Source organism: Pholcus phalangioides, unplaced genomic scaffold (assembly GCF_987345545.1).
Source record: "Pholcus phalangioides strain wild (caught in Gottingen) unplaced genomic scaffold, Ppha-v1.0 ptg000004l_1, whole genome shotgun sequence".
Taxonomy (NCBI): Eukaryota; Metazoa; Arthropoda; class Arachnida; order Araneae; family Pholcidae; genus Pholcus; species Pholcus phalangioides.
In genome coordinates, this window is record NW_028301597.1 from 2,909,180 (window position 1) to 2,936,848 (window position 27,669).

Genomic DNA, 27,669 nt, shown 5'->3' on the forward strand with positions numbered 1-27,669 from the left:
CATGATGTGATAAAATGGTCATTATGTCCATTTTGGAAACTGTTTGCCAATAAAACGACCACTTGCAAATAGTTGGACTTTCGAAAGATAGATGGCGCCATTCGAAGAGATGGAAGGGGAAAAAATGCGTGAAGCTGCGGCATAGTTCGGATTCGAACCCAGACCGCGTTCGAAGATTGTCCCAAACTATTTTAAGCCGTGCTTTTCTACCGATCGCGCAATCGCAGCAGCACACATTGCGCGTTATTTTATAAAGACTCCACAAGTATTGATTAGTTGTATTACAATTTTCGTTAAGTAATCTCTTGAGTTTAGCCGATGACAGTTATTTTTTCGTTTTACTCTTTTTATTATTCGTCAAAAATATAATGATAATAATAAATATAATTATTTGCGTTAATTATAATTATCGAAAAGAAAAAGATTTTAAAAAATGCATTTTTTTAGTTCAATGTACACGTCAAAGAATCCATTGCATCTTTTTCAATTGTTGACAGATTTCACGGATCCGCTGATCTTCCGTAAAAAACGTGATATGGATGCAATTATAATTTATATAACGTGTTGATAAATTTATATGAACATCTCATTGAAAAGTTTTACATTTCCATTCAAACAAAATTGCAATTAAAAGTACTTTATTTACCTTATGACAACCAGTAACGAATAGGCCTAGGGTAATTTTGAAACACCCTCTGAAGGTTTATTAACAAACATTTTGGATAATTTTATATTTTCATCCGGAACAGAATTTTTCAGTTCGAAAGAAATTCGGGATTTTTATGACGCAAAATCATTTACGCCATTTAATATCACGTCATTTCATGACCTTCATGGTTAATGAATGTCATGAAATAACCTGATATTTCATTAAGGTCATCAAGTATCACGTTATTTCCTGATTTTTATTGTTCGTGGCCAATAAATGACTTTGAAATGAGGTGATTTTTTTTGACTGACGTCATTCAGAGAAAGTGACTAAATTTTCACGTCATATTTGACGTTAGGCGACTACTTGGGATGCAAGCATACGTTTTTTGAGCGCATCATTGGCATCAGTAGTGGGTGGCTGAACGATAATGTCACGGACACATTTCAAAACATTTGAATCTAATGACGCGACAACAGAATGGAATTTTGTTAAGCCATTAGAGATGCCAGATATTAAAAAAGTTGTGACTCCACTTGAGTAAACCACACGGTAGGATACGTTTCCCAGAATGAAGGTGCCTGGAATGCGACACTGCATAAATCGAAACCACGTGCGTTGACATCAGCTTAAGATGATTGATCCTGTTATGGATTCGGGGGAATTTCCCATGATGAACTAAGATAAGTCCGTTAGCGATTTCGAAATCAAATGTCGAAACGTGAAATAAAAAGTTTGGCCTACGTTAAAAATATCAACGGCAAAAATCCGTACTATTTGGGAAGACCACGTGATGCTGATAAACGAAAGGAAAGCATGTACGATAATATCGATATTGAAACGCCGGTTGTTATCAGTTTAGTTACTTGTGGTCTTAGATTATTCCGTGACAAAATAGTACTCGGAAGTAAAACAAATAATTAGCATTTATTCAATTAACTTGAGAGTAAAATTGTACAGGACCGCAGGTTACAACAACAACAAGAAGACTTTGGAATATTATACAGGTACATGAGAATATCGGACAGAAACGTGAACGCGTAAGACGACTGTAGAGCCGGAGAAGGTGATCATCACAACAGCGATCTCGAGGAATATTGCGTCGCCGCATAATCGATTAAATAGTCATGAATTAAAAACAAGAATACTTCCTTCGAGTTTGTATCATTTGTCTCAATAAGTATGGACGTAATACATTTTCTCAAGAATTTTAGTTTTTCAATACTTCCTCACGATTATTTAACGAAAACATTCGTCTGCATGGAGCGCAGTCGCGAGCTGAGTAGCGTGTTAAGGGTCGCTTTCAGTGGACAACGTCAGACGTCCTTTGTCGTCGGACTCAATGCCGGCAGTTGCCGCTCACCTAACTTGCGATATGTTGTCGCTTCCAGTGGTCGGCCGGCCTAAGAGTCTAATCAAACTGAAAGAACGTGTGCTCTGAAAACATAGGCTTCATTTCAACTGGATCTTTCATTTTACATGAAATGGTTGAAAACTTTACATTTTACTTTAAATAGTTCAAAACTACATCTGAAAAAAAGATTCGTAGGTAGACATTAGTTAATCAGGCTCGAGTGACAGTAATCCCCCCTGATGGTGATTGGCGCTAAAATTCAGCTCACGACGCATCCATTTATCAATGAAAATTTTCTTTAGCCGAGGTATCACTGTATATATCGTGTGTCTTAAAAAGTACTCACAGGCCAAGATGTGACGTGTAAAACCAACTTTTGTGGTACCAGAGCTACTATCACTTCTGTATAAGGCAGCAACTAAAGAAAAAAAGTCCATATTTTGGGTTTCCGTTCATTGAAACACAGAATTAGTATGTTAAAAGCGGATACCTTGTGAATTTTGACAGGCTTCAATAGATGTCACTCATTTAAGTACATCGATAAATATGAATGCCACATTCTAGCGAGTGACGCAGAGAGTGATTCAAATACATCAGATTTTTTTAAATGAGATTCATACAAGCAAAATAATGTGCATCTTAAATGACTATTTATCATGAAAATGAGATGTTTTTGGATATGATTTTTCGTCATGCGCTTGAAACTGATTAAAGTGGATGTTCATTCTTAAACATTTTTACAATATTTTGTGTTAGATATGTAAAGGAGGAAAAAAAAAAAAGAGTTCAAAGAAAATTTCATATTCAAATATATCAAACATAGAATATGTTTCCGATTGAAATCGATTCTATATCGTATAGATTGGAAAAGGTTTCATTCGATTACTGAATTGTAATCCAGAAAAGATTGTCGATATCATCCCTGTGGACGTGGTGGCCAATACACTACTCACAGCTGCGTGGTACGTCCATGAAAAGAAGTAAGTTTGTTATCAAGTTTCCTTACGTTCTTTATTTATTGAATTTAGGTATACGACTAGCTTCTTTTGCACTTCTCTACGAAACTGTACTGGAGTGAACTTTGATGACATTTTTTGATAGAGAGTGTTTCAAAATGGTGAAAAAATAATAAATTTTAGACTACATGTTGCTACGATCATTTTCTAAGAAAGTCATTTTTATGTCAAATTTTAAACAAAATCCATGTAATATTCGGGACAAGAATGCTTTCACAGTATATTCAGCTAGTGCTGTTGCAGGTTATGAGCCAATAATTGAAGGATTGTATGGTATGCTCATAACTAACCCCGAAGTCTATTGATATGCGGGCGAATATTTCGAAATTTAATTTAACTTATCGTGTATAAAACACTGTAATTAGAAAAATATATGTATAATAGACCTTAGATTTTGGTGCAAAACCTTAACAATATACCACAAAATATTATACTAAGATTATGTAATGATAAAATGAACAGATTTTCAGAAATTATGCTTCAAACCCAAGTAAAATGTCGAAAATAGCATTGTCCCTAAAACACGTTTGAAGTTTTTATTCACAGATTATTTGTATATAAAAACGTAACCCTAAAGTAGACGTATATTCGTTTCTATACGTCATGTAAACAACACAAGGCCTGTTTAGAAATCACAAGTAACGAGGCCTTCATAAAAAACCAAATAAATAAATAAATAAAATTGATATTTTCTTCTCCAAAATGACGTTTTAAACGTATTCAAATATCTTAAAAAGAGAAACACTCCATTATTTCAGTTTTTAAACTCAATTTCCATTCTAAATGCAGACCTGAAAAAACTCTGGTCGTGAATTGCGTGTCGAGCAGTTCAAGTCCAACCACTTGGGGAGAATTCGTGAATTCGCTGTACAGTATGCAAGATAAGTATCCACTTCCGAATATGTATCAGAAGCCAAGCTTGACGATAATCAAAAGTGAGATCTGGTACCGGATCAACTCGGTCGTCAATCACTACGCTCCAGCTGTTGTGATAGATTTTGCGCTGATTCTCATGGGAAAGAAACCGAAGTAAGTGTTTTTTTGACTCAGTGACGTATCAAACATCGTTCTAAATCGAAAGGATATGATAATTTATAATTTACTGGCATTTTGGTTGATAGAGGGAATTAGAGGGTTCGTCAACATAGTTAATCAACCAATACAGACACTAATGAACGTAATGGACATTTTATAATCTTTTTAATTTATATACGGGGTAAATTTCCCCTAAAGCCGGGTTTTCCCAGGAGCAGGTTTCTACAGTGCGCGCAGCGTAAAAATGCTGTGATTGGTAAGAGAGAGAAAAACCTGAATTTCAGGTTTTTAACCAATGAGCGTTTTTACGCTGCACACAGCGCAAAAGTTTTAATCCTAGGAAAACCCGACTTAATCTGCTAAATGAAAGGGAGTGATAGCAAGTAATAGAAGAGCCCACGTGGATAAAACACCATAGCAACTCAGCTATAACGCGGATTTCAGTGTGATGTACTTCAAATAAAAGTCTAAATTTTTCCTGAATACCGATATGATTTATTGTAGGCTCTTACGAAAGCTGGTACAATGGACAAGTTTTTGTTAAATTTCACCGATTGTAGATACAAGGGGGTTCGCAGAACTGGTGGTTACACTTTATGGGGATCATTCGATTTCGTAATTCGTCAATTTTCATCGGTTCGCCATTAAATCCAGATATTCTGATGGTAATGGGGTCACCTAATAGGAGTTCTTTTTCCTTCTGATTTTTCCAAATATCTGCACTTTGTTTACGTGAAGGTTTTCAGGAAGTTCACAAATTTTGGTTTTTCAAATTTGAGGCATTTTCTTTCATTCACCATGACTCGAAAACGGTAAGAGATAGGACAGAAATGCTATGATGTGTTTTATGTTCCACTCCAGGTCGTCTATCACCTCCTCGCGTTTGGCAGATTAGGCGAAATTCACCCTGTATACTGCTCATTCCAGATTGACGAAGCTTTACATATTCTTCGACACTTGTATGAATACACTCCGACACTTCTTGATGAACGAGTGGCATTTTAAATGTGGCAACTACGAAATGCTGATAGCGGCACAAACGGAAAAAGACAAAGAGGTGATGCCATCTCATGTGTGAAAAATCAATTAACACGTTAATGACTTTTTCTTAACGGAAAAAATTTTCATCGAAATGCTATCATAATTCTGATTATTACATGTTTTTCCCTTATAAGAAATGGTTATACAACACCATTTGAATACGCATTTCATTCAATGCAACTCTAATACCATATAAGCAAATAAAATAAATTAATTTACATATTCTAGTCATAAAAAAGAAACCGAATCATAATTTTCATAAGTTCTCTGACTAGAACGAACTGTAAATAGTTTTATTTTAAATGCATATTTACATATTCATTTTTCGATGTCTTTTGTTTGAACGTTGTAGGTTTTTCCAATTGACTTGCGGGGTTTTTCTATCGACGAATGTGCCTATGATTTGAGACATGGTTCACCATTTTACGATTGGAGTATTGATAAGAGAGGATACAAACAGAGGATGGATATTGTTCAAAAGTAATATAAAAAAAAAAGCTCTTGAAATCCATGATGTTTTTTTGTTATTGAACACATGATAATTCACATGCAAAACACAGAAGTATTGAACTATAAACAGCTATTCCCTACTTACGACTTCGGTGGTTCTGGTGTATTGTTAGATTGAATGATATCCTAATTTGATTGATTCGGTAATAGCATTCAGCTCGAACTGTTCATATTTGATAATTTGATGAAACGTGATAAAACGCTTAAAGATACGATAAAACTGTCTGAAAAGTACAACTTGTTAGTTATTGAAAATAACACATCAGGCGCAAAAACATATGAAAAAACCATTATAAACTGTGTTGTGTTTAATTTTAAAAGCGTTAATAAATTTAGCAACGCTAAGACGAAACTTGGATCTGCGAAAAATAACGGACTAAAAATTGATTCAGATTTCCTCTTGCTAGAGTAGTTAGCGTGCCAGTCTTCCGCTATACACGTCGGGGTTCGAATCTCGATTTCGGGCATGAATATCTACTGACATTAGCAAATCTCCCAGATAGATTACACAGACCTCTAGGGAGAACGTGACAGATTACGTTATTTATTTATGATCATGAATTGAGCGAAGTACAACTCAAGAAGTTCTACGTTACGATGCCATACTAACGGCGATTGCAAAAATATGTAGAAGCCAATGAATAAAATGTAAAATTTATTCGTGTATCGTGTATTCAATGAACTTTCTGTCGTATAATACGGCTTTTTGTTTTTGTTGTCTATTGACAAATTTGTCCGGTATCGAGGCACCAGCGGCATCCTAACGTAAACACATACACAGACTAGCAGAGGCGTAGGGGATTCTGGTTTCGGTACCACAGGACCGAGAGCCTTGTTGCTGCTGTGCAGGGGAGGCCTTTTTATCAGTTATCATGGCGAAGGCCCATTTTACCTCTCTATTAACTTCACCTTGTCTAAATATCGTAGGGAAACGGAATTTAATTCCCCATTAGCAATAGTAGTTTTTAGAAATTGAAGCAGAGGCGTACGCAGGACCGACCTGTCCAGAGAGGGGCTCAAGTGAAATTCTTTCAAAGAAATTTAGTTATCAATTCTAAAAAAAGCATTTAAATTTTCAGAAATTGATTAAAATAGCACATAAAAAATTTTCTTTTGATATTTTAATTTTTTCAACGAAAGTATGTTTAAAAAATTTTGGACACGAGCCTTATGTCCTCTTCTGCATGCCATGAATCATTGTTAAAAACACTACTTCCTATATAACTGTATCCCTCAAAATACCTCACAAGCTAACCTGACCGATCTCATTTCATCCAAACGTGCGAAGACACACTATTCTTTCATTGCTGTACTGCTACTTAACCGTACATGCACATTCCTCTACGGCATGCCGGAGTGTGCGTGTACGTGTTGTGGACCTAACGTGAAATTTGGTACTGATTGTTATATGTGGTATTGTTACATTTGCTATAAATTTTTCTAGCTATGAGCGAAGTATAATGATTGGATAATTGTACCGTTGTAGGCCTATTGCTCTCTGTGGCGAGACTTTTTAACGGGGGGATACTGTATTGTGATTATGACGCATTGTGGATTTTTAGGAGATTCAGGCACCTAGCCTGTTCATTAAGTCGAGAAACGGGTGTATAACTTTCCCAATAAGGAAATGCCTGAATCAATCGCTTTGCATTTTTCACTTCACAATGGTTCATACCTTTCTTGTATCATTGAAAACGTTTCGTACTTAACAAACAAGAAACCGAAAGAAATCTTTTTTTTTCCTTTACAGGAGATACGCTGTTACAGTTACGATCAAATGGATGACTATCGCGTTATTTTTGTACCTATTTGCTTATGTGATTAACAAGATGTACATTTTGATGCTTTGAATAATCTGATGTCAATGGAATAAAACATTTTTTCTTAAACAAAAAAAAACAACAGCATCGTTTGACTGAAAGATCGGTGATTTTTAGAAATGAAATAAAATTTGGTTTCAATATTTAGAAATGTGCATTTTATTTATATAGCTACTGTACCATTAAAATGTATTTGCTTCTTATCCTTTCTCATTGCCCCTACCTCTGCCCCTCCCCCCGTGCCACCAAAATAAAGGCCACGGACCCCTTTATAAAACAATATTCAATACATTTGTTACGGTAATGCAATAAATCCGGTTGTTATACATAATCGTCGACCATTTTGGTTGAGTTTGATGAATTTCCCAGAATTTATCACTTTTAGCGGCGATTATACATAATACCAAAGCATCGTTGGTAAACATGATAAATCTTACAAAATTCACTACATTTGCCGCTTATTATGGACAATCGTCATTTCTTATTGGTAAATATAAATTGGACCCATTGCCGTCACAAGATTTATTATTTTGATGATCGTACTTATGAGCCAGAATCTGAACCTCTAGTTGATCAGCAAATTGGAAATTTTCAAGCATTTTTTATTATAGTTCAATAAGAAAGAAAGAAAAAAAAACCCAAAAATATATTTAAATACAGTATTCTTAGTATTTTTTGTGATTTTCGTAAAAATTCGGAAGATTTAAGAACTTATCGGGAGGTCGAAAGATGAAGCTAAAATTCGGGAGACTTAGCAGCTATGATGTCATTATCATAAAGGGTTCCACTGCACAGCCTTATAACCAACAAAGGTTCCGTGAGTAACTCCAGGTTGGAAACCCCCTGTTGTATAAACCCTAAAGCAGCGGTTCTCAACCGGTGCTCCACGGAGCCCTAAGAACTCAGTGTGAATTCCCATGGGCTCTTTGTCAAAAGGGGCCGTTCAAGTATTACGTCAGCAAATTTTTAGCCATTTTTGACCCCCCTCCCCCACTTGTCAGAAAAATTTCGTCAGCACTGCCCCCCCCACCTCCTAACTCATATTGGTGGGATTAGAAACGTACGCGGCAGGGGGGCATAGGGGCTAGTGCGTCTCCCCACCCACAGACGAAAAAAAAAATTTTTTAATGCAAAACCATCTAAAAAATAAATAAAAATTTCGAAAGGAAATACCTTTATATGTTATTATAATCGATTTCTGTTAATTTCAATGCTATTTGAAGGGTAAGAACTCAACATTTATTTTTGAGAAATTCATTGCTACCCGACGTTTAAGCCATATATGGCAAGCCCTTGCCCCGCGGAACAAATGTGGCCCTCAAGGTTATCTGATGTGGCTTGCCCCCTCAAACCTAATTTTGTAAATATGAACTTAGCGGCACATTTACAAATCGTTTAAATGACCCGTGGCACAATTCCAGAGCATTCAAGTGGCCCGTGGCACATTTTCAGATCACTGAAGTAGGCTTCAAAGATCACTTTCATATTCAAAGATCACCTAAGTAACCCGCGACACAGTTCCAGAACACTTAAACGTTCCGTGACAAATTTAGACATGCCTTGAGTGACATGTGGCACAATTTTAGAGCACTTAAGCGCCCCCCCCCCAGTGCATTTGTAGATCACTCAAGTTACCCGCGGAACATTCCCAGATTACTTTAGTGATCCGTGGAATAATTACGGATCACTTGAGTGATGCGTTGCACAGTTCCAGAGCACTTGAGCAGCCAGGACACATTTCCTGAGCACTTGAAGGATCCGTGAAACATTTAGAGATCGCTGAAGTGGCTCTGTAAGGGATTTATCATTAGGGAGAATGTTTGTTCAGGTACCGACAAACTAGCGAAAGATTTTTCTCGTTTTTGGCGCACCGAGTAAGATGCCATTAAGAATATTTCATATTTTCATAAAAGGTGGTTGATAACGTAAGCATCCTCCAACCACCCTCCCCCTTGTGATCATAAGTCAGCAAATCGGAAACCCCTCTTCCCCCCCCCCATCGATGCTGACGTAATACTTGAATGACCCCAAAGGGGGTCGCACTCAAAAAGTTTGCGAACTAATCTGACGTAAGTATATAAATTGATTATCCAGGAAAAGCTGCATTTGTCGATATTGATCTTTCCTTAGACTAGTAGGCAATTGAGTAAACAAGATGCAATAATTATAATTTAACAAACAACACGTGGCACTCTTCTACCATAGGATCTCATATACGTTTCTAATACTGATTCATCGGATAGAGGGATAATGTCTCCACACGCATACGCAGCTGTGGGGAGGGGTGGGTGGGAGTTTAATTGATTACTAACGCTAAATATGAGGAAAGGAAGCGTTCTTCGTAAATGTGTTTGGCAAACGAAATCACTGAATTAGATTACTATCGAGAAAATCTCCGTTAATAATTTTCCATACATTAATCGCTCCGGATTACCGACACCTTTAGAAGCATCAGACACAAGTTGAGGATGAAAGGGGACTCAAAAACCGAGGGAGATACATCGAGTAAATCTGGTATTGACTTATCTTCGGTCGAAGATGTTTCCGAAATCGCGAAGTTATTCGAGCAAAAGTCAGTCTTCCTTACTGGAGCTACAGGATTCCTGGGAACGGTATCGACTATTTTTGTATTTTTCAGTTGCATTCTCATTTTCTTGTTTAAAATATCGTGACATGTAGACCTTGGGATATTTCAGTACGAACCGACAAAGACGTCGCGGAGCATGGCCTCGACTACGTGAAAGCTACAAGATTAGACTACCATGTCCTTTCACTTTCCGAAAGGACGTGGGTTCGATTCCCCGCAGGGGAAGTTGAATTTTCTCTCTTTCCAAAATATATCTTCCCAACATCCAGTTGTTAAAACCTTCGTATATGTTAGCGAGAGTGACGTCATCCTTGTACATAGAGCAGATCTTCCCAAACTTTGTAAAAGTCTAAGGCAGTGTTTACCCACCTTTTTGAAGTCGCGGGCCCCTTGTAGTGAAGGTCAATGCCCTGAGGACTCCTTTTTTATGGTAAAAATTGAAGTAATAAATTACCATTTCACAGCACTGAATGTGTTATTTATGCAATGGTAGTAAATGAAAATGACACCACGAACTCCTTAGAATGCTCTCTCGGACCACAGGAGTAATAACACTTTAAAGGGTCTCACACCTTTCAGAAAATTAACACCTCATACACGTGATGAAGTAGCATGACATCAATGCAATTGAATAAAAATTTATTTAAAATAAAAAAAAACTGTCATCAGTACATTCAATGAGACAAAATTGAAATTTTTCTGACTTAATCTTATTTAAAATCCAAATTTTGAGAAGTCTAAAGAATTTGAATTTTTTTTCATAAATCAAATATTTCAGTGTGGATCTCAAATATTTTAACTCATTTGATGAACTAAGCGGCTTACTTTGTTTTGAATCACTTTTTATTCAATAACATTGATGCCATGCGCTCGAGGTTTTAACAATACATTCTATTCCTAATGTTTGAAAATTTCCCAAAAAAATAAGTATCAGAGATATATAGATATTGTGTTTGATATAGCATAGTATAAATGGAATGGAAAATATGTATACCAAATTTTAAATAGATCAGTGGTCAAATAATATTATTGAATGATATTTCTACTTGAGCTTAGTTTAAGCTTTTTGCTCATGTTAAAAGATATGAGAGCCCCCACCCCTTAAAATATACTGTGGCACCCTGTTCGATCTCGAGACTTTTTTTGGCACACTGTGACACACAGTTCGGAAATCATAGTCCTATATAACTATTTTCTATATATAATTTTATTCCCAAGATATCTGGCTGGATCCTAGTGTTCCGAGGGTTAATGAATTTCGTCGGTTTTAACATGTACGCCTGGAAGTGGATTGAATTAAAGATTGATAACTTTCAAACTCTCAGTGAGTTAATGTGTCAATGAGATTTAAATTTTTGAAACGTTTTGGGACTGTCATTCATTGTGGTGAGATTTTTTAAAACATTAGGCCGACCCACATTTTAATGTCAAGTTTGGAAAACTGCAGAAAGTTAACAATTGAAACAAAAATAAAATAAGTCTGTGATAAATTTCTCTTCAGGTTTCTCGGATGCATTTTTCAACGATAGCGTTATACCTATGGATTTTCCTTTTCGAAACAATGAAAATAAATTTTGAAATGTTTCACATTATATTTAGTACTGCATTGTAAAATATATTTAAATACTTTTTTCTATATTGTACTAAAGTTTCGTATCACACATCCTTTTGAAGCAAAAACGAGCTTATATCAATATTTCATTTAAATTTCGTGAACGTAATATTTTATTCTGGCGCTTTTTTTAATACTTATAAAGCCAAAACTTTTAGTTTCGTTGATCACGAAGTGCGAAATATATTCAAAGTTCTACATGTACCTCTTTTTTTTTCTAAAGAAAAATGACCAAACATTTATGTCGCGTAAGCGTATAAAAATTAGTTAATTTGAATACATCTGTATTTATTGTATTTTAGTACACAAAAACAAAAAAGAGCGTCGTATTGGTTTTTTTTGAGTGAAGAGAGTACAGAAGAGTGATCTCTGACTAGAAAATAATGTAGAACTAAAAGTAAAGATGTATTCGGAAGGATGTGAATATTGCGAGAAATATACACGTCTATTTTTCCCTTGTTTCCTAAAGGTAAACAAATATTCTCATTTTAGAGTATCTGCTCGTAACCAGTGGTCCACGGAATCCCTGGGAGCCCTAGGAGAGGTTTAAGAGTGTTGGTGAGCTTAGAGGGGGCAAACAATTAACTTATTGCTTTTCTTTACTATATGCTGAACATTTTTCTATAAATGAGTCCGTGGGTTCCATTTTATTGGCACATAGGTTCCTTGGAAATATAAATTAATAAAACCTGTTTCAGATCTCTTTGCCGGAACCAAACCATCTCGATCTATTTCCTCTTATTGCAGACTAGTCAGTGAAGTGAATAGAGAGCAGGCAGACCTTCAACACAATTCTTACTTAACATGGAAATTCCACATCTGCCGTTTTTACTTCAAAATATATGGAAGATAGATTGCATCATCACTAGAACACGGAACATGATTTTCCTTGGCGATACAGTATAAATACGCTTGGGCAGGGCCGGTCCTACCTTTACCTTGATATAGGGCGGTATTCACCAACACAGTTTAAACTGCAATCGCGCAGGTGAAAGGTTTGAAGAACGAAACGGATTGGTTAAATTGAGGATTTTAACCAATCCGTGTCGATCGCTCATCTGAGTCTGGTCTTATTTTTTTCCCTCCACATACACGCTCTCACTTCTACACATACAATTACGAACTCGCCTTTCCCTTCATACGTGGCCCCCGGAGCTACAGTTTGTAAGCCCGCAGATGACCCGCAAGGGCCAGGCACGGGAAGAAAAATTTCATTCTGGTCTGGTCTGGTTTAGCGGCCCGGCATGAAAGCACCCTTCGCACCTACGAAAGTCCGGCCCTGAATATGGTACTAAAAAAAATCTTACTATTCAGAACCCTTGATACTATACTTCAGACAAGAGATGGCACTGACTCGAATGTAATACATTTTGACATTTATCCTACTTATAAATAATTTTTCCCTTGAAATTCTAACTCCTTTCACGGGAATGTAACAGTTTGAGCTTTATCTTTGACCGAACTTTCATTTTCAAATAATTTAAATGTGAAGGAAAAAGAACGTGTAAATATGCCGAAATGTTATTTAAATGTATTTAAAAAAAAAGAAAATTTTGATCTGTCTTCATTCCGAAATTATAATTTGTCATGTTATGGATGATAATTATCATCCCTGACATGACCGATCTGATTGATTCATGGGCGGAGATACGGGGTGGCATAGGATGCGGGCATTGCCCCCCCCCCCAGCGTCAATGGCGTAGCCGATTGATCTAATGTATATGCATATATATGAATTGGCATCATCATCATCAAGCCGCTCAGCCTTTAATCTCTATCTCCGCCTATGGATTGATTATTCTGTCTAATTTATAATTTTTACAATTAACATTCCAAACTCAGGATTATAATATTAACAAGTTGATTTTTCGTTTTTTGTCAAGCAGCTGGAATAATAAAATATTTAAATTATTATTATGATGAGAGAAGTTTTCACATTTTCCAACCCAAAAAGGGTGCCAGAAAATTGAAAGCCTTTTTCCTACCCTTTTAAAATTACTTTCCTATTTTGCGCTAATGTTTCCGAATCGACATAGATATGGTGAAGAGGTGATCAGCCACTCAGCCAACACCCTCGTATCATCCTTCAAGAATTCAGAAGTTGAAGGAAATAAAATCATGCTTGTTATTGATCGTGAGCATGACGTTGGAACTATGTACGATTTCCAACGGCAAAAATAACCGATTTTTCTACTCTAGGTTCTCTTGGGGACGCTTTTGCAATGTTGTCCGGGAATAGAAAAAGTATATGTTCTTCTGAGACCGAAGAAAGGTATTTCGCCTGCAGATAGGTTAGATAAGATCTTCAAGAAAAAGGTGCGTAAAAAAAATTCGTTATAAAGTGAAAAAAATATAATTTTTTTCAATGATACACATACAAAGATTATACTGGCTATCCTGTAAGTCCGAATTCGGATCTTTATCCCACCAACTCTTCGTCCAAATTAAAAAAAAATGCTCAAATTGTATTAAAACTCGCTCTTTGCCAGTTTCGAGAGTGAAAACATAGTGTGTCATAAAATAAAAAAAATAAAAAATTTAAATTCTTATACGTTCCACTTGTCCTATAACTTCCAATTAAAAAGTCGTTGCCCTGTCCTGATACCAACAGAAAAAATTCCATGTTTTTGAATGCAATATTTGCAGAGACATCAAAATTCAAATATCCGCAAAAAAGTTTGAAAGAACAGCATAAACTAGAGAACTAAAAATACTCCTTACCCCCTCCCCCACATTTATATTCCAACCTACTCTGTGATTATTGAATTCTAATATCTTTGCAAATATTGCACTTAGAAACGTGGAATTTTATTTGTTCGCCTCAGGAGAGACAGCGCAACAAGTTTCTGACAGGATTATTCAGGATAAATATTTAATTGTAAACTAGAGTGTATATTTAGACGTTGAACTTCATAGTGGTTTTTGGAATTTACAGATATTTTCGCATCCGACGAAATTCAGTCCCGAGATACTCTCAAAAACCAAAGTTGTACCAGGGGATATCGGCGAAGAAAATCTCGGGATTTCTGATCCAATGCTAATTGAGCTGGAAGATGAAGTGTCATTCGTTTTTCATTGCGCAGCTGTCGTAAGCTTTCTGAAACCGTTAGGGTATAACCATTTATAATTCATTCAGTTTTGAATAAAAATCCTGATGGTTATTGATAGATGTTAATGATGAATTAGGGATTATTTGCGATTTCTGCATTTAAGTTATAACTTGCTTATTGTTATGAAAAAAAATATATTTATTTTCATTCTCCTTAGATATATGATTAAGCAGAATGTAATTGGAACTGAGAACGTTGTGAAATTTTGTCGAAGACTGAAAAATTTTAAAGTAAGTACTGCAGCATATACTTTTATATATATACAATCGATCACAAAAAGAATCAATGGAAAAGGCAAATGAAATGTAAAAAACCCCTCGAATATCTATCGCGTCTTGACACACACACTATGGGTGACGTCTTGTGGTTTAGGTTCATTACCAGTAGAAATTTTATGGAAATTCGAATGGTCTAATCAAATAGCTCCATTTTTCGCAAGTAATCAACCAGGACATTACTTTTGATTTACAGGTAGGCATTCAGCTTCATTCTGACCTCACAACGTTTGACTTTGAAGGACATACTCTTCCCCGCTGAGCAACAGAAAGTTCAGATTTTATAACGAACCTACGTGAACAGGGCCGGATTGACCGTTAAGTAAAATAAGCACGTGCTTAGGGCACCAGGAGAAAAGGGGCACCACGAAAAGTTATCAAATTATATTTTTTATTAACCACCTTTACGACCAAGAGTGTAATATTGCGTCCAAACGCCAGTGGAACAAATTCAAATAAGTTCTCTCTTTTTTTTTCTCTCTCCTCATTACTGCGAAGCTTTGTTGCAACCCTATAGTGTTTTCTTCTTCTTGGTTTTTGTATGATCCCTGATAGTGATTTTTCCCCATATATGATACATCTTTCATGTAAGAGTGAGAGAGAGTAATCTGCTTTGCACCTTATCAACTTATCTATTATACTGTTTTACTTTTTCCATTTTTTTTCTTCCTTTTCTCTTCTACTTTTTTTCCCATTTTCTAACGCGCAGTTAGGTTAAGATAAGGTTACCATATTTATTTCCGATTCGTCAAATGGAGAGCATCCGAATTTCCTGCCAATCGCTTGTAAGAAAAAGGGATAATGTACAATTTTTTTCACATGTGCATCATTACATAGAAAGTCCTCAAAGATCACATTGGAAATGAAAGTATCTTGAAATTCTACATTGACACAAGATGGGATGCATGTGCTGTTTCCGCAGCAAACATTTATATATAAAATGTGGAGAAACTGATAATATTGCAAACTAGAGTTCACGTTAATGCTGAGTTTTTGGAATGAGATTTCTTCAGGGCATTCTTAACAGTATCACAGGCTCCAGAGGCTTATGCAGGTAGGAGGCTTAGTAGCCTTCAATTAAGATTGAAAAATTAAAAATATTTGTGTAAAAAGAATTAAAATGTATCGAAAGAAAATACTTTTATACGTTACCAAATCAATATCTGTTAATTTAATATGCTGTTTTGAAGGTTAGTAACTGCAAATTTCTAAGATTCATTGAGCCCCCTCGAAAGGTTGATTCTGTGTACACTCTTGATGGGTCCATAGGCAAAGCGATTATTCCGAGGCCCTCATTCAGCTAAAAATACCTGCCTTGCAACTTGCATATTTAAGCTCAAAAATTGTATCAAGATTTAATTGACCCGGGTCCCTCTCATCACTTCCCCGAAGCGTGCCCGGGTGGTCCCATCCATTGAGAAGGCACAGAGTAAGCCAAATTCTACAGAATAAGGATATGAACTTGAAACGTGCAGATTCTACGGGTATACCCGTATATGGATCATAAGTGGATCAAGCCTGTGTAGTTTGATCCCCCATAGTAGCAAAAGAAATGGTACCAGGATACCAAGATTGTACACACTCGAAAATGTATCAGAAAGATAAAGTACCTGATGATGGTGATTAACAGAAAATAAGGTACAGTAGAGTCTTAATAATTCGAGTCCCGAAAAATCGAGGTTCCGGACAATCCAAAATGTACCAGAATTTTTCTAAATTTTTTCCCGAAAAAACTCACTCTTTCTGTTTTTTTGCCAAGAACATGTTTGTTTCATTTTATCTAGGAATGCCAGTAGTTTTAGTTTGAAGAGGACTCGCCCCGTATCTCCGTCCATGACTGGGGGGGGGGGGGGTATTAATCCTTATGCTAGGCTCTCCGGTGGAACATCAGGCGAGAATTTTTCAGAGATTCCTATATCGAGAAATTTTTGTGTAAAAAATATTTTCACATCGGGTTCCCAGCTCTGGAGCCCCTGTGAGAGGACGTGAATCTTGGCAGCCCTAATCTGGTGAATTAAGTCAGTGAATTAAGAGTTAAAATGGTAGGAGTAAGAAAGTAAGTACACGAATACGTATGTCGAAAGGCAAACGTACTAGCAGAATTTAATCAGGTGACCCTGGGATGGACCTTGGGTTTTCTTAATTTTTTACTACGCAATTATGTATGGTATATTTACCATAAAATAAAAAATATCTTGAAATATTTGGCAAATTCAAGAACAGTGATAATAACATTGACTTTCGTTTCTTTGGCTTGCTCAATTCTAGGATGTGAAATTTAGTAGAATTCTTCATTAAGAAAATTATTGAACCAAGCAAAATTTTTTTAATGGAAAAGCTACAGAAATGTAACTGTAATTTTGGAAACCAGAATTATGTCAATCACTGAAACAAAAAGTTTGTTGAACAATAGAGAGATTTGATGCTTCTCCTCTACTAAAAATAGAAGCAGGTGTATTTGGTTTTGCAAATGTCATCAAAGACGTTGAATAACCAGAAAAAGCGGGCTGTGGGAGAACCTTTCAAATAAATGAAGCCTGTGCTTTTGTTTAGAAATATTCATATCATATTGTTTAGATATTATTTACTCTTCTGAATTATAAAATTTCATTGAAATTTTTTTTATTCTTTTTTTTAATTGAAAATTCGATTTGGTAAAATATACTTACAAGTGTGAAAAGGGGCACCAAAATTGCTTAAGTTCTTAGGGCCTTCAAATGTTTTAATCCGGCCCTGCACGTGGGATCCCCGGTCGGTCGATAGTAGTCATATTTATGCTCTAAAAATGCACCCATTGCTTTTTTGTTTTTGCGTCGAAACTCGTTAGGAACTCGTGGGTGGTTTTTCCTTTTAATTTGCCTTCATATCAGTCAGAAGACCATATTGATCTTCCATATCTAACCGAAAAACTTTGAACATATAATTTGACTAAGGCCGGGATTATACTATTAAAGTTTTCTAAAAAGTTCTTTAAAATTTGAAAAATCCAACCAGTAAAATGTATTTGCTCGGAAGTAACGTATAAGCTTTATTGGCTCGATTTTTCAAGTTTTATAAAAGGGATTTTATCAAATTTTTATAGTGTAATTCCGGCCTTGGACCAGGATTACTTTTTATTATTATCTTTATATTACACTGTGAAAGTTTATATCTTTCACAAAACTTGAGAAATAAAATTATTAAGGGTATCGGTTACACGCGAGCGAAAAAAAACCAATAGACTTTTTTTTTTATAAGAAGTTTTATAAGATACCTTTTATCGGTATTATATATATATATATATAATACCGGGATTACACTATAAAAGTTTGATAAAAGGTAAAACTTGAAAAACAAATAAGTCTACTGGTTTTTTTTTTCCGCTGGAATGTAACCGATATCCAATCAAGTTTTGTAAAATATTTTTTACAAAACTTGAAAAAAAAGTAAGTCTATTTATTGGTTACAATTGCTCGAATGCACCCGAAACGCTTATTGGTTACATTTTTAAAATTTTACAAAAAAAAACCTTTTATAGTGTAATCCCGGCCTAATACTGTAATTTTGGTTGTGCTTTGAACATTCAATCAAAATTACATTCAGGAGATATAGTATCAAGATATGCACCAAATTCGAATGAATGGGCATTTTTTTCTCAGCCACCTCGTTGCGCATTTTCATTGTTGTGTCCCTGTATTTGTATTTCTGTATTTGAATAATTTGTGTCCTTTTTAAGGTTTAAACAAAAATATTTGAATTTCATTTATTCAATTTATCCCACCCCCCAATATATGCATTAAGCCTTTTTCAAATTAACCTTTTCTCAAATTTTACCTAGCTGTTGATTCATACGTCTACAGCAATGTCGTTTTGCAACATATTTGAGATCGATGAAGACGTACCGATAATCCAAGTGCCACCAACAGCCTTAATGGAGGCAGCAAGGCAAGTGCTTCTTTTTAAATAGGAAAGCCGACTGTAATTGTCTCTAGAGAACGGTTTTTCTCAACCTTTTTGAACCCAAGGACGAGTAAAGTGTCTGAAGCAATTCGACGGATCACTTGTACCCCTTATTACGGCACATTTTTGTACTTTTAGTTTTTCTGAATTGTTTTATATTTTTTGACCCGTTTTTCTCAACGTCGCTTACCTGAATTTGTCTTGTTTATACCAAAATCAAGAGTAAATGGTGTTTTCATAACTTATTATGATAATTTATTATAACTGTAAATACAAATATTCATTTTACGTATTTGATTCAACGTTTTTTTCCCCTCAATGTTTTAGCGGTTTTAACTACAATAGGCGTTTTTGATGGCAATTTGGTGACATCTTGTATTTTACCGTATTTAAGACTCCAGTTCCTTTTATTTTTCTCAATGGAATATGGTCACATGTCGTCATTTGAATTTATTTTTTTTCGTGAAGTATAATTTTTTCTTTACCGCGATTTTTTTTTGTAGCAGCCCTTTATTTCTCTACGATTCACTCATTTTTGTAAATTGCCATAAATTGAATCTTTTGACTACAATTAGTGATATCCCCTATTTAGGATCGCAATTTCCAGCATTATCTTTGATGATATATGTTGAACCTAAATATGAACGTACAATTTTTATTCGAACTCATATGAGAATTATAAATATCAATTACAACAAGTGAATAATTTTTCATTCAGTTAGAATCGAATTATCGTCTGCCTGCGGACCACCTATGCCATCGTCGCTACCATAGGTTAAGAAATGCTGGTTCAGAACAATGTTTCTTTTTCCTTTGTCATCCATGGACCTTTCGATCATATTTTCTTCTCGTGGCTACCCTGTCTCACCAACATAATCCAATTTATTGGTTTCCCCAACATAATCCAATATAACGAAATTCTTTCTAACTTAAACTGCTGGGCTAGATTTAAATGAGCTTCCCTTTTGCAGGGGTTTTATGCATTGCCGTCACAACATTAACGGAACTCACAGGGAGAAGTGATGATCTGAAGCCCAGTACTTAGGTGGAAAAACAACTCACATTTTTACATACTCTTCAAAATCTTGTGTCAGATATCATAATGTAGGCGCAAAATAAACATGACGTCTGGGCCATACCTTGATGAGCTCAGGCGTAAAAATTACCTTGGCTTCTTTTGGATAGAGAAAGTTGTCACACTTTTCCCACCATATTTCATTTAAAACATGGGTGGACATGGTCATTTAAAACATAACCGGGACTTCACAATGTCATAAAAAAGACTTTCGTGGTGAATCTCTTTATTACTCGTTGACACACATAATACATTTTTTTGTCTCTTTTCAATTCTTAGGTCGGGTGACGAAGAGAAATTAATAAAGCTATCACAGAAATGCCTTCCTCCTTGGCCTAATACGTACACCTTCAGCAAGGCCGTGAGTGAAAATTTCCTATGCCAAGAAGTGAAGGATATCCCCTTAGTGATTGTGAGGCCTTCAATCATATTTAGTACATGGAAAGGTTGGCTACCGGTTAGTTAATTAATTATTAGGGTTAAGAATTCAAGTATATTAATGAACTGTGCATTATTATTATTCCTATTTACACCAGGGTGTCTCGCAAAGAACTCCCTGATTTTGAAACGACATAACTCTATATACAGAAGTTTCAAAATTACTTATGAATGTTGCCGTAGCACTGTACGCTGTAGTCGAAGTACGGAGTCCGAGAAAATAGGTTATAAACAGTCCTTTGCCAGCAGTCGTTGCAATCACGTCATAATCGGTTCAAAATGTACACCTTCCGCAGCACGGAGATGGCGCAAACGATCACTACTGAGCGCTATGTAGCAGGTTTGGAACAATTCGTCGCCTCTGAGTTGGATGATCATTGAACATTGAAGGACCGGACACACCCCGCTTCCCATCTCAAGGAGATATCGAAGCGTTCCCGAAAGATGGGTGCATCCGGAATTTTATTAAATATGTATATGTGTACATATATCAATATAAATTTGTATAACAGAACTTCAAGTCCAATTACAGGAGTATAAATCAACGGAATAATTATGATAAATCATGATCTAAGAATCGAAATCTAAATTGATATTATAGCGTCCCTGGCACGTCCGGACTCGATAATCAAAGTTCCGTTGGTGGCGGTCCGTCGCGTTCATTGGATGTCACAAGTTATAGTCGCGTATGCCGTACAACGACGAATCGATGACACATGGAGTCCTGGTCCAAGTCAGCCAATGTTCGGACACCCTGGTGTTTTAGCTCATTCTAGGCTCACATTCCTGTTCCATAAGTATCCTACATCTTAATTCTCCTGGGCAATTAGGAGATTTTCATCATTCCCGAAGCTACATCGGCTGGCTAGCTGGATTATGGGTGGCATTGATTTACCACGTTTACAGATAAGTGTTTATAGTTTCTCCAATAAAGTTCACCGTTCAACGACATATTAGTTTCGCGAATTTCCAGTACCCCTACGTGGCCGCAAGTTGTAGACTCTCCCTGGTATCAGCTTTACTGGTCTGGAAGGCTGAAATTCATCCTGCTTCTTCCGTAGTTCACCCTTCTTGTCGTGCAGCAAATATAGATTACGGTCCAAAAATTGAATCAAATTTTGAATGCGCGAGAACTTCATTGGACTTTTTAGTATTCTTCTCTTGAATGCCGTCATCTGAGTTTGTGACATCTGACCAAAATGAAACGCTGATGTGTGTGGACATTGGCAGACGTAATGCCATAGCGAGCCCGTAGCACCACACTTACAAGCATTGTGAGATGATCGTCCAAAGCGCTGCAAGTATGTCGGAAATGGACCATGCTCAGTTAAAAGGATCGTTTTTGTTCGCGGCCATACACACTTGCGCAAAGCCATTCGACGTTGCATCTTGCAGGCGCCTTTCGTTGAGTTCTTGTTACATTCAATTTGCCAAAGATGAAGCATTCTGTCTTTCAAGATATTGCGGGCATGACTCCTCGGCCAACGTAGAACAACCAAGTCTTTTAATGTTGTCGCCTTGGCAAGTTGATCCACTTTTTCATTCCCAGCAATACTTGCGTGCGCTTTGACCCAGACTAATCTTATGTTGTCGTGAGCACGTAGGATAAGATGTCGTACGTCAGGGTGAGGTGAACGAGGATCTTGTATGGCTAGGAGGCCAGATGCGCTACCTGTCAAGTTGTCACTGGACAAAGCATATCTCTTCCACACGTTTAACAGCATTAAGTATCGTAAAAATCTCGGCTTGGAATACGCTATTCTCTTTAGCTAACCTTCGACTCCATTGCTCCTCTATTGAACCATCTTCCGCTAGTACCACATACGCGCAGCCAGTAGCCGTTTCTGTTTTAGAGCCATCAGTGTATATTTTCTTAGAGCCTAAGGAATCTATATTATCAATACCAAATGGCATTATTTGAGACTTGGTGAGATTTCTGCTTGGGTGAAACAGCAATTGTTTATGTCGCTGCTCAAATTGGTTTGACAAAATTCGCTGCTCGTCCAATATTATATACTCAAAGCTGGGTTGCTGTAGCTACATACAGAATTTCGTTCGCGGTTGTAACGCATGCTCCTGTAACATATAGAAGAAAGGGACGCTGTGCGATATCCAGAGCTCTCTTTTGCTTTTGAGTTGGGTGCTGATACCAAGTGGCGCATCCGTATGAAAGTTGCCTTCGTACAATAGTCTTATACAAGATGTTGCGAAAGGTTCGCTGCATTCCCCATTTCGATCCGGCCAATCTGCGCAGTAATTGTAGTGTGCCATTTACTTTGTCGACCTGTTTTTGGATGTGAGCCATAAAGTTGGATATTCGACGAGCCACTTCGTGGTTCATACAAGATGGGGCCCAACCACACCGTATTGCGATCATTTTTTCCTTTCTTGAGGAACTTTTCGGGAACAGTGTCATTGTAATGAAATAATCACATTTTTGGAATAGGCATGGATTGACCTCTATACTCAATCGATTTTAATCACCTGCGACTACTTTCTGAGGGGAACATTGAAAGACACTGTTTTCCGGAACAATCCTGTGACACTGGTCGAGCTTCAAGACTTTTTATCCGTGAGGCATGTGCGTCCATTCCTGTTGAGACACTACAGAGGGCAACTGAAATTTTCATTCTTCGTTTGGACCCCTCTCTGTGCTGCGAAAGGTGCACATTTTTAATAGATTATTATGTACTTGCAAAGAACATTTTATAGCCTATTTCTTGGACACCATACTTCGACTACAGTTACAGCTCCACCTGCTGGCAAAATTTACAAATAGTTTTGAAACGTTTCCATCGTATTTTTCTACAACTTTCGAAATAAATATACCGCTTACTTCATTGTTCTATCGATCACTGTTTCCGAGTTAGTTCATTCTAAAATCAGGGAGAACTTTGTGGGGCACCCTGTATTTGTAAATACCTTTGATGGAAAATACCTTTGCCTGAAACAGCCTAGTATCGGTAAAGAATACAATATATATTACAATTTTTCAATATCAGAAAATTTTGTAACTACCGAAATGCTACGATTTAGTTATAAATAAAAAGTTGTGTGAATCATTTTTTATGATAAAAAAGTTATAATTAAGACGAAACCTTCGTATCTTTTTTTACCTTCTAAATATAGAGGCTTTCTATATGATAGACATGTTTTTTTTTTCACCGTTTCAAAAAATGCATCTGTTTTTTTTTAGTAAAAATTTCTAAAAATTTCGAGAATTCAATTTAATTGCTATCACCCAAGAAACTCTGAAATACGAGTATGTATGAACTATTCTTCATCGTATGCTTCCAGTATGAGCTGAGAGAGGAATCATGAACACCGATCTCAGATGCGTGAAAGATTCTTTTACAGCTTCTAACTTGCTCTATCTTTTCTACGGGCGCGGTAGCCCAGGTTGATAAGATACTCGTCTAAAGTACCAAAAGATGTTTAGAGGTTTCGCGAGTTCGATACCCGGTTCATTCTCGTCAGAAACTTTCCTGACACAGGGATACAACAGGTACGGTGATATGACCACAAAAAAAGATTACTACCGTAGGGAGGAGGGGTCCCACACCGAGGGGTTAGAACTCCAATCTCTCGGTGAGTTTAAAAAGAGGCTGCCGTTCTGAATAGGCAATAAACTGTTGATCACTGTCTAATTTGCTCTCGTGTGCAGAAAGAGACCGTGGTGCGATAAAAATGTGATCAAATGATCTGTTTTCTACCGTAATCGTAACAAACCATGCTTGAAACAATGGAATCAATTCTATGTGCAGGCTTTTTTGGGCATTCAATACCTTCAGCAATCATACATATGTGTTTCTGCTGCTTAAAGGTGCTGGCATTATCCCAAGAAACATGATTTCAATAATTTCAAGTGGTGCATGCAGATTAACTAAGTTTCATCCTTGTTTTACGAGCTTCGCCAAAGCCGTAACTTTGAATGGTGCAAAATGGGTATCTGAGCACACCATGACCCAATATCTGTTCGTTTTTAACATTAGTTTTCGCATAAGACTCCCCATTTTATGCTCTGTACGTCGTTCTAGGTAGAAGTTCATTTTACCACTAAATTAAGAATTCTAGAGCACTGATATTTTCGAAGACTTCAAAGCCTTAACGCGCACGCGCGAGAGATGAAAAAAGTCACTAAATTTCAATAACCTGAGAATACACGTTTGGGTCTAATCACATGTCAAGGGGACACCAGTATAGATTGGTAACGGACAATGCGAGGTTATGGTGTCGCATTGAATTTTTCTCTAATAGGGTTATTAATAAATGGAATATCTTACAAATACAACGCCACAACAGGCAAAATGCCCAACGAGGTGGCTGAGAAAAAGATGCCCATAACAAATATGGATATCATAGATTTCAAAAATACAGCTACCCAATTAAAAACTAAAATTATAAACAATATATACACATCATAAAATATTATACAATGCCCATAAAGAATACTTATGGTTGTCTTATTCTAAGAATGGATAGCTTCTCGATTTACCCCAACATGTTTATCGTATTTCTTTTTAAACGTGTCAATTGTGTTACAATTTACTACCTCCGGGGGTAAGCTATTCTATTTATTAAAACCCTATTAGAGAAAAATTCCCTGCGACACCATAACCTTGCATTGTCCCTCCCCAATTGATACTGGTGTCCCCATGTAAAAGCATTCGATTGGCGGTGTACTAAAAGTTCATGGTCCATCCTATCCATCCCATTGAAAATTTTGAACACTTCGATCATATCTCCTCGACACTTGCGTTCATCCAATGTAAAAATATTCAAAAAATGAAATCTTTCTTCATAACTCAAGCCCCGTGTGCCAATCAGGACACGCGTAGCTCTTCTCTGCACCCCTTCAACCAAGTCTATGTGCCTCTGTAGGTATGGTCTCCAAAACCTTACTGCATACTCCAGTCCCGGACGAACTAAACCTCGAAAAAGCGGAAGAATTACTTTAGGAGAACGCGAAGAGACCTTTTTGAAAATGAGACCCCCCACAAGCATTCTATTCGATTTTTTGACCACCGATGAACAATGTTTAGAAAACCTAAGCCGCTCGTCAATGAGAATTCCCAAATCGGTGATCCTAGTTGCATCCGGGATATCAACAAAAACTTTGCTACAAATGCCACAAAAGGAAAATTTCCCAACAATGTGACCCTTGAAAAATATAGCAAATATAGGCACCCAATATAATGTGCATATCATGAGAAAAAAAATACTAATAATTAACACTATGTAATATACTGCCCATAAAAATGTTATGTTTGTCTTCATCTAAGTATAGATATCTCCTCTCTCGATTCATCCCTTTATATTTGTAGTACTTTCTTTTCTATAGTAGTTTCTTTTTAAACGTGCCAATTGTATTAGAATTCATGAACCCCCGGAGGAAGCTATTCCGTTTATTAACTCCTTATCTAATACAGAAAAATTCCCTGCGACAGTACAATTGTGTGTCTCCTTGTCGAAGCATTTGATTGACGGCGTATTAATAACTCATGGTCAGTGCTCTCCAACCCGTTGAAAATTTAAAACGACTTCAATCATACCTTCCGACACCTGTGTTCATCTACTAATTAAAAAAATGAAGTTTCTCTTCACAGCTCAAGCCGTGTATGCCAAGAGCACGGTAGCTCTTCTCTGTACCACGACGTTTGAAGTGAACAGACGTACTTCTTCCGCTGAGCAACCGAGCATTAAGATTTGGTATTCAACCCAAGTGGGAAACTCGGTCAGCGTGACTAGTGGTTAAATTTTCCTTTGAAGACGGCATCCATTGGTGTTGAAATGCATTAGGACTTTTTATTTTCGTGTATTTGTCTTATTCGTTGGTGTCTTCTTAACAAACTTGAAATTTGCAAACAACTCAATTGCATTTATCCAACGTTGCATATTTTTTTGACAAAAACAATTTAATAAAAACTCAGAGTTGACCGGTATTACTCCTTAACTGGGGTAATGGCAGTCAGTCTTTTCTCTCATTTAAATTCACAGGGAATTTAGGAAAATAACACAAAACACCAGTTTTGTTGAATGCAACATTTAATCTAATATAAAAAAAAATTAAATGCATACAGTGAACAAACAAATCTGCAGTCTCCCATCCTGCACACTGTTGGTGAGTCCATCTTCCACTGCTGGTACAGCGGAGAACCACATGTCAATCTATTCCGAATTCTCCACAGTAAATGATGATTTCTTCATCTTTATTTCCCACGTTCCCATTATACAAATACAACGCCACAACAGGCAAATTACCCAACGAGATGGCTGACTTAAGAACATCATGGATCCCCGAGCCATCCTTTGGAGGCCCTAACTACTACTACACCACAACACCCCCCCCCCCGCCCGCGGAACCCTCCAACGAATCGGTACATGCGGGAACGTGCGTGTATGTGTAGTGAAACCTGACGAAGTTTTTGTTGTTTTTCTGTAATGCTTGTTATGTGTAGTGCTGCCATCTGCCACCAGTTTTTCTAACTATGAGTGAAGTGTTATGATTGAATGATTCATCGTTTAAGGACTGTTGCGCTCTGTGGCGAGACTTTTTAACGGGGAGATCGGCTCGCATTTGCGCCTTGAAGTTGGGAACCACAGAAAACCAACTTCAGTCGACCACCACTGTGGGGTTCGAACCCGGATCCTCGCATCGCGAGTCCGTCACTATAACCAGTCGACCACCACAGTGGCTTAAATCGATTATCACACGAATCATTTCTTCATTTGAAACCTCCGTATCGGACTCAAAAAGTTGACAGAGTAGTATTAATTTCCTCGCTTTTGTAATTTAGGGATTTTGCTTAGAAAAATTTGTCTTTCTCTCTCTCGTCAGTCCTTTATTTTTTTTTTTTTCACTTGAGTGTTTTCTTGGTGATTCCTTACATCTTTTTTTCTTCAAATTTCTCTTTCAATGGTGATGTGAAAATTTCCGAGTGATCTTAAGGCCTATATTTTCTTGCAAGCCTACAACCTGGCCATTCACTGAAACTTGGCACTGTACCAAGTGACCGTCTTTCCCCCAATGGACTGACTGCCAAGAGCACGCGGTGCCACAAGAAAGAAAAATACAATAACAACTTAATCACCTGCTGAATGAATGACACCATCGAATAGGGCAGATATTGTAGTATCACGTAAGGTATAAGATATACGGCGAATAAACTTAAATGAGTTCATTTACCACCATCAAAAACAGTGATTGT

At 36.8% G+C, this 27,669-nt stretch overlaps 1 protein-coding gene across 1 annotated transcript in view; it reads left to right on the forward strand.

Moving 5' to 3' along the window:
- Nucleotides 1-27,669, forward strand: part of LOC149086427 (uncharacterized) — a 62,876-nt gene that overhangs the window by 21,717 nt on the left and 13,490 nt on the right. Inside the window, exons 8-18 of the mRNA XM_089231762.1 lie at nucleotides 2,865-2,983; nucleotides 3,809-4,048; nucleotides 4,982-5,111; nucleotides 5,448-5,575; nucleotides 7,356-7,448; nucleotides 9,851-10,037; nucleotides 13,824-13,940; nucleotides 14,560-14,735; nucleotides 14,892-14,964; nucleotides 18,827-18,933; nucleotides 20,303-20,480. Of these exons, the coding sequence (XP_089087888.1) occupies nucleotides 2,865-2,983; nucleotides 3,809-4,048; nucleotides 4,982-5,111; nucleotides 5,448-5,575; nucleotides 7,356-7,448; nucleotides 9,851-10,037; nucleotides 13,824-13,940; nucleotides 14,560-14,735; nucleotides 14,892-14,964; nucleotides 18,827-18,933; nucleotides 20,303-20,480 (1,548 nt within the window). The remainder of the gene's footprint in view (nucleotides 1-2,864; nucleotides 2,984-3,808; nucleotides 4,049-4,981; nucleotides 5,112-5,447; nucleotides 5,576-7,355; nucleotides 7,449-9,850; nucleotides 10,038-13,823; nucleotides 13,941-14,559; nucleotides 14,736-14,891; nucleotides 14,965-18,826; nucleotides 18,934-20,302; nucleotides 20,481-27,669) is intronic.